Source organism: Lampris incognitus, chromosome 17 (genome assembly GCF_029633865.1).
Source record: "Lampris incognitus isolate fLamInc1 chromosome 17, fLamInc1.hap2, whole genome shotgun sequence".
Classification (NCBI taxonomy): Eukaryota; Metazoa; Chordata; class Actinopteri; order Lampriformes; family Lampridae; genus Lampris; species Lampris incognitus.
Window position 1 is genome coordinate 12,125,855 of NC_079227.1, and position 15,776 is coordinate 12,141,630.

A 15,776-nucleotide genomic window follows, 5' to 3' on the forward strand; every position below is an offset into this window, starting at 1 on the left:
CACAGGGTACTGGTGGAAACTATAAAATCTGCTGTGACGACCCCTGAGAAACGGGGAACAAGCCAAAAGAAGAAGAAAAAGATTAAATAATTCCTACAGTCATTTGTGCAATATGATGACAACCCATAACAATGTCCGACAACTAGATTCTCACCTACCGCTACCACTGCATAGTGACATAACTAATATCTGTGTCGTTCTATGCGTCTTTAGTTAGATTTAATTTAACGGTAGCATTGGCAACAGGAGACAGCACGTGTGTACCATGTAAAGATATCTGGGGCTGCCACTGTGCTCGTAAACTATGTGACTTGGGAAAGGCATTAACATTGAGTTATTTAATGACTGATTTTTTTTAAGGAGTGAAAATTAAAACATTTATTGAACACTTTTCTTAGCAAGGTGTGTTGCCATAATTTTTTAACCACTCGCTGGCCTCTTGTCGTATGTCCCTCACCTGTCTTTCCATCTTTGCTCACTGGATACCAGTGAACACAGAGGCATGGCATGACACGGGTTCAACCCTCATGTGATGTGTTTTCCATGTCTCTCCCCCCAGGCCAAGCTGCGTTGTCCATGCTGTAACACACGTGACAAAGAGACGGTGCTCACCAAGTGTTTCCACGTCTTCTGTTATGAGTGTCTGAAGACGCGCTACGACACGCGCCAGAGGAAGTGCCCCAAGTGCAACTGCGCCTTCGGAGCCAACGACTTTCATCGCATCTACATTACCTAACCGGCTGAGAGAGTTGGGGGAAACAGTGGATAGAACCAGAAGAAAGGAAAATGGGGAAATGGCAAAAAGAAAAAAAGAAAAAAAAGAACTGGGCATGTGTCCAAAAAGACGAGCGTTCTGGGAGATACTGGAGGCATGCGGTTTCCTGCTTTAATCTCTCATGTTGGAAAGACTTGTTTTACTGCGCGTCATCAACTCTTGGTGACCAAACTTATAGTGAGAGTTTTGACTGATTGTTTCAATGTAGTTAATAAACACTGTTGTTTGTGCACACAGTGATGTTGTAACCATGTCCACGCGCCACGCTGTTTGCCTGCTGTTTTTTTTTCTTTTTCTTCCATTTCTTGCTATTGTTAAAATCAATCAATTTATACAGACTTCAGCCCGTTTTGTAAACAGCCATTGGCAGTCTTAATGTAAAGAGTAAACTTGGAACCGTTGTGGCTGTGAAGTAGAAACAGCTCTGGAAAGAAAAAAAAAAGTCCTAGCATCCATCCATTTCAGACTCGAGTAAGGCAATCTGTGAGACCTACAGATGTTTACGTTATAATATGGAGACTGCCTAGATGACGTTGTCTGGATAAGTTTAAGTATTAACAATGCCCCCGGAGCCGGCAGCCTTGTTAGGCTCCAAGTCAGCGCATGCAGGAGCGCTTGGATCACCTAAGGCAAGGTCCTCCGCATGTGTGTATGTGTTGTGTGTGTGTGTGTGTGTGTGTGTTTGTTCTCATCCCGTTACCATGGTTCCTACTGGAGAGTTTGACACAACATCTGCAGCTTATAGTGCCTCATTACTGATGAAATCACTGCAGTGGAAAGCCAAGCTCATATGGGCGTCCCGCGCTGCACGGAGCCCTCCTAGACCGCCTCACTAAAGGTTAACCGTGACATTCAAGTAGTAAAACATCTGCTTAAAAACATGGCTCTGCCTTAATTGAACCAGCCCCGCTCCTCCATCCTCTCCTTCTGATGATGTGAGCTGTTTATTGGGAGTTTGGTTTGCGTCTGGTTGACGTTAGTGCGCGTGGGAAAGGCAGCCTTTACGCAGCGTGCATGAAAGGCGTGCAGAGCACACAGGGCTGTGGCGCGCGGCAAGACTAAAGAAGGCAGCGGGACTTGATGTGAGAGCGGCGGGCCGGGGGAGACGGCGGTCATCTCACAAGTCGCAGCAGTTGGCATGTTGTACTTGCTGAGCAGGGACGCTGCATGTTTCCGCGCCGTGGTTGCGTGGTAGTGGATGGAGGTCTTGCACGTACGGCCTGTGTGTGTGTTGGGTTTGTTATTGCATTTTTGTGCAGCGGGCTACACCCCTGCCCCAGACATCCATAACCCGCTAACTGGACTGTGTCGAGCACAGTGAATATATTCAAATGTGAGGTTTGACACAAATGAGCACGGAGCTGTGCGTGGCCCCCAGCTGCAAGGGCGCGCGCTCGAGTGCGACGAGATAACGAGCGCGGGTGGGTTTTTTTTTTAGTGTTTTTTTTTTACCAAACGCGCGATTTCCCACAAGTTCCACAACGTATGCAAATGTGCTGCGCGAGTTCCTCTTGTCGTCTGACATTTCTGGCTTTTCGTTGCTCCGCAGCGTCTATGGCAGCCGCGCGGGAGCGTGCCAGAGGCTTGTGTTCCTTGGCCCGGGCGGCCAATGACGTCGACAGGCGTGGTAATAACAATGAGAACACTATTAATTCCAGACGACACAGATTTTCAGTCCTGCTTTTTAGAAGAAAAATAAATAAGTAAATGTGTAAAAGATAAAAGGGCGGGTCCGTGATTTGTGATTTGACGGACTCGCTTTAGGGGAAAAAAACAAAAACAAACTTTCACTTTTTCTCGTCCGACGAACGAAACTAACTAGTGACATTTGTGAAGTCTCCCCCCCTCCTCATCCCCCCTCCCCTCCCCTCCTCCGTGTAAGTCTGGTCGGCTGCTTCAGTCCATAGGAAATGACTCATTGGAGTTGAACTGTTGGCGTGGGTGTGTACGCTCTTAAAACAAGGCGCAGACTCCTCCGGGTGACTCATTCTGATGCTCGCTTTTCCACGGTGAGGGAAAACCAGCACGGATTTGTGTTTTCAATCCGATGAACTTTGCGGGATTTGCGTCGCCGACAGCGATCAGCCCGCTCCCATGGCCCCGAACGTCTTCTGCGCGCTGTGCGGATTTATCGTCGCCGCCGCCTCGGCGCATTTCTACGGCGTAAACGCGCAGAAAAGTAAGTGAAACACACACATTTACCATTGTGGTGGTGGGGGGGTGTTTCTCCCCCCCCTCCTTTCTTTCTTAAAACGTGGGATCGCTACGGTTTCCAAAGTGTGTGGGGGTGTTTTAAGAGGCGGGCGGCCGCCCGCTGCTTAGCCTCGGCTGTACCGGGATGGTGAAGGTGAGGCTGCGCGTGCGGAGAGCCGCCCGCCTGGGAACGCGTGTTTTGTCGAACATGGAAGATGTTGGTCACTCGCGATGGGAGCGCGCACGGCGCCGCTTCCTCTACCAGCTGCGCGTCGCACCGGTTCCGCATTCCGATCGTCTTATTTCAGCCCATCCATGCCCGAGGGTGAAAAGGACAAACCACATGGAAGGGTGCACCGCTTTAGTGTCCATTATGAGGACGGGATGTAGGGGAAAAAAGTTTCCCCCCCACACATGTCTACATACATGACTTTGTGCCCCCCCCCTCAAGAGTCTTGAATGGATTGTGAGTTACACAGTGTGGTGATTAAGAGGATGATGGGGGGGGGGCTGAGCAGAGGACTCTGCGGCGCTGCAATTAGAAAATTATGGGAAATTATCACGATAGTCACGAGGACGTATTCGTCACGACATCTGTACAATTTCATATTTAAGAATTGGGCAATAAGTTATCATTCATTTGGCCGACAAAATTGTGTACCGCATGACTGTCTGAAGTTCATCCATGTACAATGCCATTGAATGGCGATAAACAAGAAATACATGACTGCGCCACAAAACACGTTGCGAACACCGGCACAAGTTTAGGAAGAATTATGTTAACGGACCTCTAAACCGAATTCAAAACTCCCCGACATTAACTCTGAGAACGCCTCAACATCTGGACGAGGTTAATAGTTCTCTCTTTGTATAAACTACTGTGTGCACATCTGGACCTCAGATTTCCGTAATCCCCCAAGGGCCCGGGACGAGACAGGATGGTCCCCATAATGAAAAAAAATACAGCCCCCCCTCACAATTCATTATGGGGTGTTTTGGGTCCCAGGATGGCTGTGTTGGGTTTGAACCTTTTTTTTGGGAGGGGGGGGTTAAATTTGGGTCACATTCTCAGACCCGAGTCAGGGGTCTTATCCCTCAGCCAGCGGACCTGACCTTTAAACTTGTAGGTCACCTGGACAAAAGTGGGACAGGCTTAGTGCATGGTGGGAAAAACTCAAAGAAGCAGTTAACACATTTTTACTGGAAGCCCTGTAAAAGATGACTCAGCCCAGTTCTACAGCCGGCGTTGTCATGGTGATGGTCTGGAAACAAGCGTTAACATGGTCGGTGGGCCAGTTATGAAAGAATGACTCCTGTTCCATCAACAGCCGGTTTTGTTTGTCCTGGGTCACGACACCAGTCAGAGACCTGTGGTTCTGTGAGCTCAGCCTGCATCTAAGACTAGTCCACTTCCATGTAATAATCACAACAATATTGATAGATATGTCCCAATATTTGCTTACATATGCCAAAAAAGAAAAGAAAAAACAAGCATCATTTTACCTAATTTTAGGAAAATTTTATATTCTCATCATCATTAATTTGACTTAAAAGTGTCTATTGCGACATGGCAATATCCAAATCTCATCCGAATACAATGCCACTGACTTGTTGCCCAGCCCTTGTTTATATTAGTTCTGTATCTCCTCACTGACTAGAGCATCCACAGTGAGAGACGCGGGACAAGTATGGTGTTTGGCTCAAGCGTAGCTAGTATAATCCTAACATAAGAGATCCAGTTAAAGTCATTTCAGTTAAACCAAGCAACAGCTAGCTTAAGAACATGCAGAAATATTAATTATTGGCTCCCAACTGAAGTTGAATAAGTCATCCCTCATTCTGTTGAAATGAATGTGTTTGACTGACCTAAAACATTCTTAAAGCAGGTTAAAGGTGCCGCATGGTACTCAGATTTACGCTATATTCTATAGTCTTGGAACAGACAGTGAGAGGATTGGTACCAGTTTGACCTGGTGAATAGTTTATTAGCGGCCTGTTGTGGGTCAAAGGTCAGCTTGCAGAGGATATCCTGTCTTCTGGGTCAAAAGCCCCCACCCAACGCCCTTTCAGTAAACTGGCTACAGCCCATTTAATAACAATGAAGAACTGGCTGTTTTACGGGTTTGAACTTTGACCTTTCTGTTATGGGGCGGTCTCGCTGACCACGTTCGTTGCGCGTTCTGGGCCGCACCATGTAGCGTATCAGAAGTTAGCATACTTTAACGACAGACATAGACCCTTCTGTGGCGTAGGTTTAGTCTCATTTTCACGCGCAGCCTACTGTAGGTTGAAATCTCGCCAAATCCATTTGGGATGAGCAGAGTCGAAAGACGCCAGGCGATTCAGATCTCAATCTCGCTTTAGGACTGCTTAGTCTACACGGTCCACTTAGCTAACATCTATGCGGTTATCTCCCAATGTTGCAAACCAGACAGCCCTTATCCTGCTCTGTGGTCCATGATGTCACACCGCTGTGTGCACTCCGTCCCGGATGAGATGGAAGAGATAGAGGTGGCATCGGGAGAGTCCAGGAAGAGACTCTCTGCCAGGGTCCATTTTCTTATGGAGCGCTGATAGCGCTGAAACAACACCAAACTCATTTGGATGCCAAAGTCCAGATAAATGCAATGCGGGTCTGTGGAATCTCTTTCACCGTCCATTGCCCCACACGTTGATTGACATCATGGGTTAGACTTGAATTCTCACACTGATTTGACAGTCCTGGACCATTTGGATAGATAATATGCGTTGTTCCATTTGGCGGTGTTTCCGTCCAATGGGACCCGGACGGTTGTTTTGCCTCAAATCTGAGCGGGTTTTCTTCATTCTAATGCGTCTTTAACCGTTTTACAGATTGGAGCATCCGTCTACCAAGGCTTATTGGCAGCCAACTTGCCTATATGGCGGCTCAGCTTGAAGACTCAAGTACATTCTGACACATTTTAGAGTGGAAAAACCATCTCACAGTATCTGTGCAAAGGTTTCTACGTACCTGACAATATCTAAAGTTAGTCCCTCATTAAAAGAGTCTCTCTGTGCAATGCAAAAAAAGCAAGCTAGGACCTGTTCAGAGTGGGACCCTACGACATTCACACATTCGGTTGGCCTGGTGGAGGGGTCAACCCAGGGTTAAACATCAGGACAGAGATGGCTGCCTAGTTTGATACAGCCCGTCTCATCCAAGGACAGAACTACCCGGATTTCCTGCGTAGGCTTCTTATCTTTTCTTTCTCAGCTGCCGCCAAGGCTGGCACAGATTCTGCGGTAGTGGCCTGCGGTGCAGATCCCACCGTTTCTCTGGTGGAGACCAAAGTGATCAGCAGAGATTTGAACACGGTGGCTCAGAAATACATCTGTTTGTACTGATTCCTTAATCTTGGCTGTTCAAGTCCCACATGTAACTTTGCAGAGCATAGTATAGTATGCATAGCGTATACCATAGAGAGTTTAGTAGAGTTTAATATATAGTGTAGGGGCTATTGACTTGACTTGACTGTTCCACCTAACGGCTCTGGTCTCTGAGCCGTTTGGCGTTCACCGGTTTGGATCCCCAGGGCCATTTCCTCCCTTATCACCTCGGAAGTGCGTTTCTGTCTGGCTGCCATAAAAAGATACGGAGGTTTCTATTGTGTCCAGAGACAGGGGGAGGGGGAGGGGGGAGGAGGAGGGGGGGGTGCCGCTACGGCGGCGGCTTCTTCCCCCCACAAGACACCGGAGGTTGTTCTCTGGAAGTCGCACACGTTCACACACCCGCACAACAACAATTCGGCGGAAGTTCCTCGTGAACAGTGGCGTGCGCACACGTACCCACATGCGTGCTCATCTGAGCTGGGGTGCCCTGTGAAACACTCCGACCCGTTTTCGGCAGAAGAGAGACAGAAAAGCCACAGGGCTCTTTTACGATCACACCAACCACATTTCTGCTGAAAGCGGCCTGATTGTGTTTTTTCAGGGTGGGGAGGATATCTGGTGGTTGTCAAAACATCTGCAGCGATTCGGAGGGAATGTTGGGCCAAGTGTTGTATCCCCTGTAGAATGTGTATCCCAGAGACACGACTCCCTCGGTCTGAATACGAGCAGTTTTGCTCGAGGGGGTCGACGTTCTCAGCTGAGTGCAATGAATAACACCAAGTTCGAGAGGTCCACCATCTGCACGACATCTCAACTCCACATGGTGGTTATAGCCAACCGGGCCTTTGTGCAGAAGAATAGAAATTGCCTCACACATTTCTAGAGTTTTACTCTGCTAATTTAAAGAGAAGCTACTCTTCTGCTTTCTCGTGCGCTGCTCTGGATGTGAAACCGTGTAGACAATTCAGGAATAGTGAAACAAAATCTATCAAACAGTGTACGTGTTGCCATTTCCCATTTAACCAAGGTCTGCTTTGAATGAATACAAGGGGTACATATTCTACAGGGGATGCAAAATTTAGTAATACAGAGGGACCTGAAAGTTGCCTTTTTATTTTTTTTTCACGTTACCACGGCCCCGCTCTTCCAAATCGTTAAGTAATACATATTGGAACACATTTTGCTTTCTTTCTCTTTTTTTTCATGGGAAACTCGCATGAACGCTCCAAGATTTCAGCTCTCGGTGAACGTTATCCAACAGGAGTGACTCATGACACTTAAAATGACATAACAAACAGTTGCTGTAATTTCCATTTGGTTCTCTGTGTGCAGGCCAGTGCAGCAGTTCAGAGTTTTGGAATTCAGATTTGGATGTTTGTGTCCCGTGTGCGTCATGCAAGCAGTACCCAAAGACCCCATCCTGTAACACATGTAAGTAATTTAACCAGAAACAGTCACACTGATTTCTAGGTAACAGGGTACTGTTGCTCCAAATAATGAGACAGACGTGATCGGTTCTCAGGTTTCTGGTTTTAATCATCATTTGGTCGTGTCTCTCATTATTTTGAGTCACTGTACTCAGGATTTAACCAGCTCAGACCAATCATTTTGGTTCGTGGTCCATGTTAACTGTTACTGTGGTTGAATTATAGGTGAAGCCTATTTAGCAGAATGTGGCAACCATCTGCTCTGTTTCTCAATGTAATTTGGGATCTCTACATGTCTTGTAATCAGGTTTACTCTAAATATATTCTTTATTGTCCCTTTTCCATGAAATTTGTTGCCACAGTCTGAACGTTAAAGAACAAGTTTACTTCCATGCATATACACCGATCAGCCAAAACATTAAAACCACTGACAGGTGCAGTGAATCACGCCGATTATCTCATCACAACCCACAGAAGATTTACTGTGGCTTAAATTGCTGGAAAAGTTCAAGCTGGCTATGATAGCCAGGTGTCAGAGCACACAGTGCATCACAGCTTGCTGTGCATGGGGCTGTGTAGCTGCAGACTGGTCACAGTGCCCATGATGGCCCCTGTCCACCACCAGAAGAACCTACAATGGGCACGTGAGTGTCAGAACTGGATCATGGAGCAATGGAAGAAGGTGGCCTGGTCTGATGAATCATGTTTTCTTTTTCATCATGTGGATGGCCGGGTGCGTGTGCGTCATTTGTCTGGGGGAAGAGATGGCATCAGGATGCACTATGGGAAGAAGGCAAGCTGGCGGAGGCAGTGTGGGAGGCAATGTGGGCAATGTTCTGCTGGGAAACCTTGGGTCCTGGCATTCATGTGGATGTTACTTTGACACATAACACCTACCTAAACATTGTTGCAGACCAAGTACACCCCTTCATGGGAACGGTATTCCCTGATGGCAGTGGCCTCTTTCAGCAGGATATTGCAACTTGCCACACTGCACAAATTGTTCAGGAATGGTTTGAGGAACATGACAGAGTTCAAGGTGTTGCCTCAGCCTCCAAATTCCCCAGATCTCAGTCTGATCGAGCATCTGTGGGATGTGCTGGAAAAACGAGTCCGATCCTAGGAGGCCCCACCTTGCAACTTACAGAGCTTTAAAGGATCTGCTGTCATGGTGCCAGATACCAGAAGACACCTTCAGAGGTCTTGTGAGGCAGGTGATTTTAATGTTTTGACTGATCAGTGTACATTGTATACATCCACTAATCACATGTTGGTATGGTACACAGTTACTATACATGCATATGTTCATGAAAAACAGTAGGACATTACACAGATACAGACAGACTATGCTATGGCAGAGGGGATGAAACTCCTGCTAGTATAGACTTTGTTTCCAGGAAAAGGACTTTTACCAATAACCAGATGGGAGGCCGACGTTACGGATTAGGGGTCAACATATTCAGACAGTTAGCCTAGCATCCTGTTATCTTTATTATTCCTTTGTGGCAAGCTAACTTCTCTTCGTTTCGCGTTTCATGTGACCGTTTTCAGGTAGACCTGTATATGTAGAGGAGACGTCCGACGTGTGGCGGCTAGCGGCCATCACCAGTTTCTCGGTGCTCGCCGTCGTGCTGGTCGGGGCCGCGTTGATTATCGGAGTCATGGTCCATCGGCACAAGTCGCAGAAACGACCTCTACGGGGTGAGTCTTGACAGAGGACCGAAGATTGAACTTTAGGAGAAGGTTATATTAGGTTCTGTGTTTCAGTGATGGGTGATATATCACATGACCACAGGGAATTTGCATACGTATGCCAAAATACCATGTTTAAGAATCCAGCTGAGGTTCATCATGTTGAACTGTCTGGTAATGTGAAGGGAAATCTCAAACCAAAAGTACTTTTCATATAAAGGCTCCATCAAGTATTTCAGAATTAATTTGGTCAAAAATGTTTGATACGATTTTAGTTAACGTTGATTTAAACTACAAAATTGTTTGTCACGATATGGCGATATCCAAATGTCATCCTGATACAAAACCGTTGAAAGATGATAGAAGATAAAATTGAATTATTTTCCAGCCGTGCTTAAGAAACTTTCCCTGTTGGCTGTTTGCTCTGCTGCTGAGACGATGCAGTCAGAGGAAAAGAAGAGAACGAATACAGATGTTGTTCAAAATTGATTCATTAGAAATACCTCTTGCGATGTGCCGACTCATTTTCGAGGGGGGTCTCGAAAGCTGTAAACAGAAACAGAGCAAGCTAGAAACAATAGAGGCCTGTTAAGCTTTTTAACGTTCTTTTTACTGAAGTGTAACTGTGGGTGAACTAGATGTGGGCGGAGCATGTTAACTCAGGAAACAGGACTCTCTTAATTGTTCGCCATGAGACCACCTTAACCATTTCAGACCATCAATTTTTTTGTTGTTGGTATTCCCCCCCCCCTTTTTTTTCTCCCCAATTGTACTTGGCCAATTACCCCACTCTTCCGAGCTGTCCCGGTGGCTGCTCCACCCCCTCTGCCGATCCGGGGAGGGCTGCAGACTACCACATGCCTCCTCTGATACATGTGGAGTCGCCAGCCTCTTCTTTTCACCCGACAGTGAGGAGTTTCACCAGGGGGACGTAGCGCGTGGGAGGATCATACTATTCCCCCCAGTTCCCCCTCCCCCCCGAACAGGCGCCCGACCAACCAGAGGAGGCGCCAGTGCTGCGACCAAGACACGTACCGGCTTCCCACCCGCAGACATGGCCAATTGTGTCTGTAGGGATGCCCGACCGAGCCGGAGGTAACACGGGGATTCGAACCGGCATCCTCATGTTGGTAGGCAACGGAATAGCCCGTTACGCTACCCGGATGTCCCTAGACCTCATCAATTTTAATCTTAACCCGCTATCTTAACCTAATGTTGACCCCCATGCGTACAAATAGGCCGTTCCCCTCAGGAGACTGTTAACAGGTGACCAGATTTTCACCATCCACCAATCACGATCACTCCTGCTAAAAAAGGGGTGGCTGTTGCTCATTGAGGCCTCTGCTGTTGTTCTGCTTCCTGCCCCCCACCCTTCCACCCACCACCCACGCCTCCCATTTCCCTCCTGTCTGGACCTGGGCTTCATGCTGTGATAGATACTGTGCAGTCTTACAGCAGATCTGTTTATCGCCAGAAATAAACTAACACATATATCATATCCGATTTTTGTCCTAACTGTAAGTCCTAACTGTAAGTTGTCCCAGCTGTCCCAGCCATCAGTTGAGCTCCTTTAGTTTAGCGTCATGATATCTGAGCATTAAAATGGGTTGATTAATTACTCAATTAATGAATTTGTTGATTAATTAATGACTTATTAATTGCATGTTGATGATAAACACAAATGAAACTTTCCTTTCTTTACCACAGAACCCATCGAAGAAACCGCGGGGCCACTTTATCAAGCATAAACATGCAGTAGGTACACTTTAAAGTGAGTTGCAGCAAAATTAGCGATTCCAAATGTGAATCCGCTTCAATCACTACTTTAATTTTTTGTATGTCAGACACGATTGTTGTGTGAAATGCCTGAATAACACCCATTTTTGACTGATCCGCAGCCTCATCTCTCTCTGGAAGGACAAGCGACAGACGTAACACAGGAAGCCTGGCTCCACGAGTCTCTTCGCCGTGATCTCCACGCTGATGGACTCGAACCGTAATTTATTCTACTGTGCGAGCCGGAGCCACGTTCAGTTCTCAAGAAAGGGTCTTTCTTTCACGAAGCAGTCACACTGAGCCGTGCTGGACCCGGGGACGTATCGACCACTTGTGTCTGCAGACACAACGCCAACCGTGCACCAATCACGTATACTTAGCAGAGAGCCATGGTGACGTTATAGTAAATAGTGGTGGTATCATTTTTCATACTTTATTTGCCTTAATATTTCAATTATTAGTCCTTTGTATTCCGTTTTGAGAAACCTTACTTGCACATAATCTAGTTATTTGGATTTGTGAAGCTGACAGAACTGCAGCCGTCTCTCCTTGGATGACAGACACCGTCTATCCAGAGACTGTAATGCAACGTAACATCAGTGAATGTAATGCAACCGTTTTTGTCAACAGGGACACAGATTTGGGCACCAGTTAATTCAGTATGGCTGTGTGTGTGTGTGTTGGGGGGGGGGGGTTATTTGCTGGCCATATACAACAACCTCATTGAAAGTAACCACAAGTGAGCAAGACATAGTGTCGGGCACATGTAAGGCCATTTGAATGTAGCTTACCGTCTGGAGGAAACGTTATTACTGCCAGTACTTTTATTTTGGAATCTGTATGCACCTGTTTCCTTGGAGAGCACGGTGCAATACTTCTGTTTTAATTTTTTAATTTTTAAATTAGGGGGTAAGAGGCCCGTTCTCACGCACTGCTACGGGGACCTTCCAAGAACAAAACCGTCTTTCCATCGCGGATCGTTTCAGTATCATTTCATCATTTTTGTTTTCACGTGTCAGGCTTTTTTTTTAATGTTTTTTTTTTTTTTTGGTCACAGCTTTTGCTGACTTGGCCCCAGCGTACATTGCCTTCTCGTCCTCGTAGCGCGCACCAGGGCGGTGTCAGTGTTGGTGGGACAGGACATCTTTTCGAACACTACATGCACCGAATCCCAAACAGCTACAGGGAGGGAGGGAGAGGGAGAGGGCGAGAGAGGGGGGGCGGTTGCTGTGGTGATTTTTCACCCACGTTTGCTAGTTTTAATTAACACTGAACTCCATATTCATGACGCTTACTAACTCCGATCCGTTGTAGTTTCTTGTTTATATTCCAGATCTCTGACGAAATGCACAGGGCGCGCGAGGTCCAATCAAAAAGCATGGCGGTCACGTGTGATGGAGGGGGGGGGGTCGGCTTGGGAGGATGGACGCAAAGGGACGCGGGGCCGCGCCGTTTAAACGCAGTCGCGGGAGCCGCGCGGCCGGCGTCACACAACCGCGCGCACACGCACGCACACACACATCCCCGCGGTCTGAAATACGACAAGTGTCCTTTGAGGTCTGAAGTTGGTGTTACGGATATCGAACTAAAATTACTTCTTCACATAGTCACAGGTATAACGAGTAGCGAGATAACAGGAAAGAACGACGCTGTGTTAGAATATAAATAAAATCACAGAACTAAAACCACAGGACCACACGTTTTGTTTTTTTTAAACTTCTATTCTGAGCGCTGAAATAGTTTTATAGTGAAATACAGCTGGTTTAAGAAAATCTGTGGCTGCAGTGTGGAAGTTGATTTGTTTTTGGGGTTTGTTTTCTTTTAAATCCCTCGTCCGTCGTCAGGACGGTCGTCCCGGCCAGAACCCCCCCCTCCTCCCCCCCCCCGTTTCTTACAAATCGACCACATTTGAAAATGACTGCGACGGGGGGAAGAAAAGAAGAAGAAAAAAAAACGTGAGAAAAAAGGAACAACAAATAAAAACAGAAGTATTTGGTGTCGTTTCAGCCGGGGTAGAATCACGTCTATTTCCCCACCACCGAGCATCTGTTCCTCCTGCATTTGCATGGAGCGCGCGATAAGGGCTCATTTGACTGACAGCGTCTCTCTTAGTGACACGTGAAGCCGTGCGCACTGTGCAACTCTCGTCCTCCGCCAGTAAAACTGGAGATTCAGTCAAAATCAATATATACAAATACTTGCATTTTTGATGTCTATATTATTTATTTTTTTAAGGTTTCTTGCCATATGGAGATGCAATAACTGCTAAAATGTTGGACAATGATTGTCAAAGGGACTTCCTGTGAAGATTTTTGTAAAACTTCTACCAGGCCAGCAACTGTTAGAGCATTAAACTAACATTTTCTATGTATTTTCATTGCTTTTATTTTATTTTATTTTAGTTGTGTTTAATTATGTACACGTGAACTGCCTTGTTTTAAATGAGCTTTGTGTACTGTGTATTTTCACAATAAAAGTAGTTTTCGGGAAAAATTGAAGACTTATTGATCCGCAAAGTAATAGTAGTAGTAGATTGATCAGCAAAGTCAAGCACAATGTCTGATACTGTGTATGTAGTACTGATAGTACTACTAGTACTTATAGTAGTGCTGATGATTGTACTAGTAGCACTTATAGTAGTACTGACAGTTCTAGTAGTAAAGTATTACTAATGACAGTACTACTAGCACTTATAGTAGTACTAATGATAGTAGTAGTACTTATAGTAGTACTAATGATAGTACTACTAGTACTTATAGTAGTACTAATGATCATACTAGTAGAACTTATAGTAGTACTAATGATAATACTAGTAGTAATTATAGTACTAATGATAGTATTAGTAGTACTAATGATAGTACTTACAGTAGCACCAATGGTAGTACTAGCAGTACTAATGATAGTACTAGTAGTACTTATAGTAGTATGATACTATGATGGTCAATGAAGCAGCTCCAATTTGTGTAATGGCCATTTTCCTCCATTTGCGTTGTTTGTGCGTGCTTGAGTTAGTGTGTGAACACATACACATCTCATTTCCTGTACCTGAAAATACCACGGACACAAAAACACAATTTGCATCGTTTATTTTCCTCAATTCCTTTATTTTCAACCACTAAATTTCTATACTTTGCTTATAATCTAAACTAAGGTCATTGTCCTAACAAAGAAGTAAAAATCTACGCTTCAAAGTGACAAAATAGTTATATAAATATGAATTAAATATTAAGCAGACTTGTATTTAGAACACTGAAAATCCGATAAACCCAAATGCGTGGTATATGCTCTTTATTACACGATATCTAATCTAACAGTTCCTGCTGGCTGGAGGAACTCTGGTTATAAATGTACAGACCAAACCGATATCCACTGTTATTTACAGAGTTCTGAGATAAAGACGTTTACAGGGCTGTGACCGTGAAGGGGACGAGAGGAGTGAAGGAAACAGACCCAAAGTTACACCGCACCGTTAAAGTCACTTTGCAGCTGGAGCCGACATGTGGAGAGTACTCTGGGTTGTGAAAAACACATTACACTGAATAACATGTCAGCAATCTGGTCAACAGGTTGGCCCCAAAGGTAAGGACACCGCCCTCCAACCCCAAGCCCCGTTAAGGCCCCCTGTGCTGTAGTCATCCTGCCGATGTGTCCTTTAGCAAGACACTAAATCCCCGCCAGCCTCGGCGGTACAGGGATCAGGAAAGTCTTGACAGTATCACCAACATTTGTACAACTGATGCATATAAGATCTTACACGGAGTATTAAAACGACAAGACGGCGTATTGTGGAGCGTGTTGTTTTGAAGGCTGCAGTCTTTCTCCAGAGATTTGTAAACCTGACCATGTTTGTATTTAATACAGTGGTGAGACACAGAACACTTGGTACTGAAATCCTTCTAAGATGTCAGCGTATTGCTTTACGTGTGAGGAGCCCTGCAAACCAGCTGAGGTTATCCATCCTGCAGCCCAACCAACTCTGTCCACTCCCAGCCAGAGGCATTGGCCCCGGGGAAATCGTACAGACAACCCCACAACACACTCCTCGCTGTGCAGGTTGGCTGCGCTGCTATAAAGGAGATTTCAGTTTGCGAGCGGCCCTCAGGCTACAAGCTTCACTGCTTACGAACTATGTGCAAATTTAAACTTTGAAAAGTGGTACGTCTCAGAGAGGGAATCACGCCATGGTGACGAGTCACGTGCCAAAACGACAAGAAGCGAAAAAGGTGGAGTTGATGTTTGGTGGGTCATCAGTCTTTCTGCCGTGCAGTGAAAAGTGCACGGGTACAGTGTCTTCTCTGGAAATGAAGCTGCATGAGGCATTTAAATAACAGCTGCTAGGTAGGCAGGGCATAAGATGAGGTATTTCATACATTTGAGCAGTGCCACACGTTTACATGTTCGTATATGAAATGTTTCGCATAAGGCATGAAGACAAAGCAAATTTCAACTGGTGTTTAAACAGCGCAGAAGACCGTGTGATCTCTGCTCCATTCAGCAGTTTTCAGAGGTTTTCTGATCAAAAAAAAACAAAAACCAACAAACAAAATATATATGGGAAAACA

The 15,776-nt window shown here is 45.8% G+C and overlaps 2 protein-coding genes across 7 annotated transcripts in view; both read left to right on the plus strand.

Moving 5' to 3' along the window:
• The window catches only part of rnf40 (ring finger protein 40), a 30,941-nt gene extending 29,897 nt beyond the window's left edge, over positions 1-1,044 (plus strand). For all 5 annotated transcript variants that reach the window (XM_056296953.1, XM_056296951.1, XM_056296954.1 and 2 more), the window contains one exon: positions 560-1,044. In XM_056296953.1, the coding sequence (XP_056152928.1) occupies positions 560-736 (177 nt within the window). In that variant the 3' untranslated portion in view covers positions 737-1,044. The remainder of the gene's footprint in view (positions 1-559) is intronic.
• Positions 1,045-2,716: 1,672 nt separating this feature from the next.
• Positions 2,717-13,699, plus strand: LOC130127606 (tumor necrosis factor receptor superfamily member 12A). Of its 2 annotated transcripts, none has more exons than XM_056297289.1 (5): positions 2,717-2,954; positions 7,652-7,750; positions 9,298-9,447; positions 11,146-11,209; positions 11,337-13,699. In XM_056297289.1, the coding sequence occupies exons 1-4, from the start codon at positions 2,870-2,872 to the stop codon at positions 11,184-11,186; spliced, it is 375 nt and encodes a 124-aa protein (XP_056153264.1). In that variant the 5' UTR covers positions 2,717-2,869; the 3' UTR covers positions 11,187-11,209; positions 11,337-13,699. The 2 variants fall into 2 exon arrangements, with proteins under 2 accessions (XP_056153264.1, XP_056153265.1); XM_056297290.1 differs by having other exon boundaries at positions 11,146-11,193.
• Positions 13,700-15,776: the final 2,077 nt, after the last annotated feature.

What these genes read in the sequence shown, in the direction of transcription:
- LOC130127606 (XM_056297289.1), top strand. Translation starts at nt 2,870, where the DNA reads ATGGCCCCGAACGTCTTCTGCGCGCTGTGCGGATTTATCGTCGCCGCC. An exon ending in CGGCGTAAACGCGCAGAAAA is followed by an intron (nt 2,955 to 7,651) that starts GTAAGTGAAACA and finishes CTCTGTGTGCAG; the next exon opens with GCCAGTGCAGCAGTTCAGAG. An exon ending in GCAGAAACGACCTCTACGGG is followed by an intron (nt 9,448 to 11,145) that starts GTGAGTCTTGAC and finishes TCTTTACCACAG; the next exon opens with AACCCATCGAAGAAACCGCG.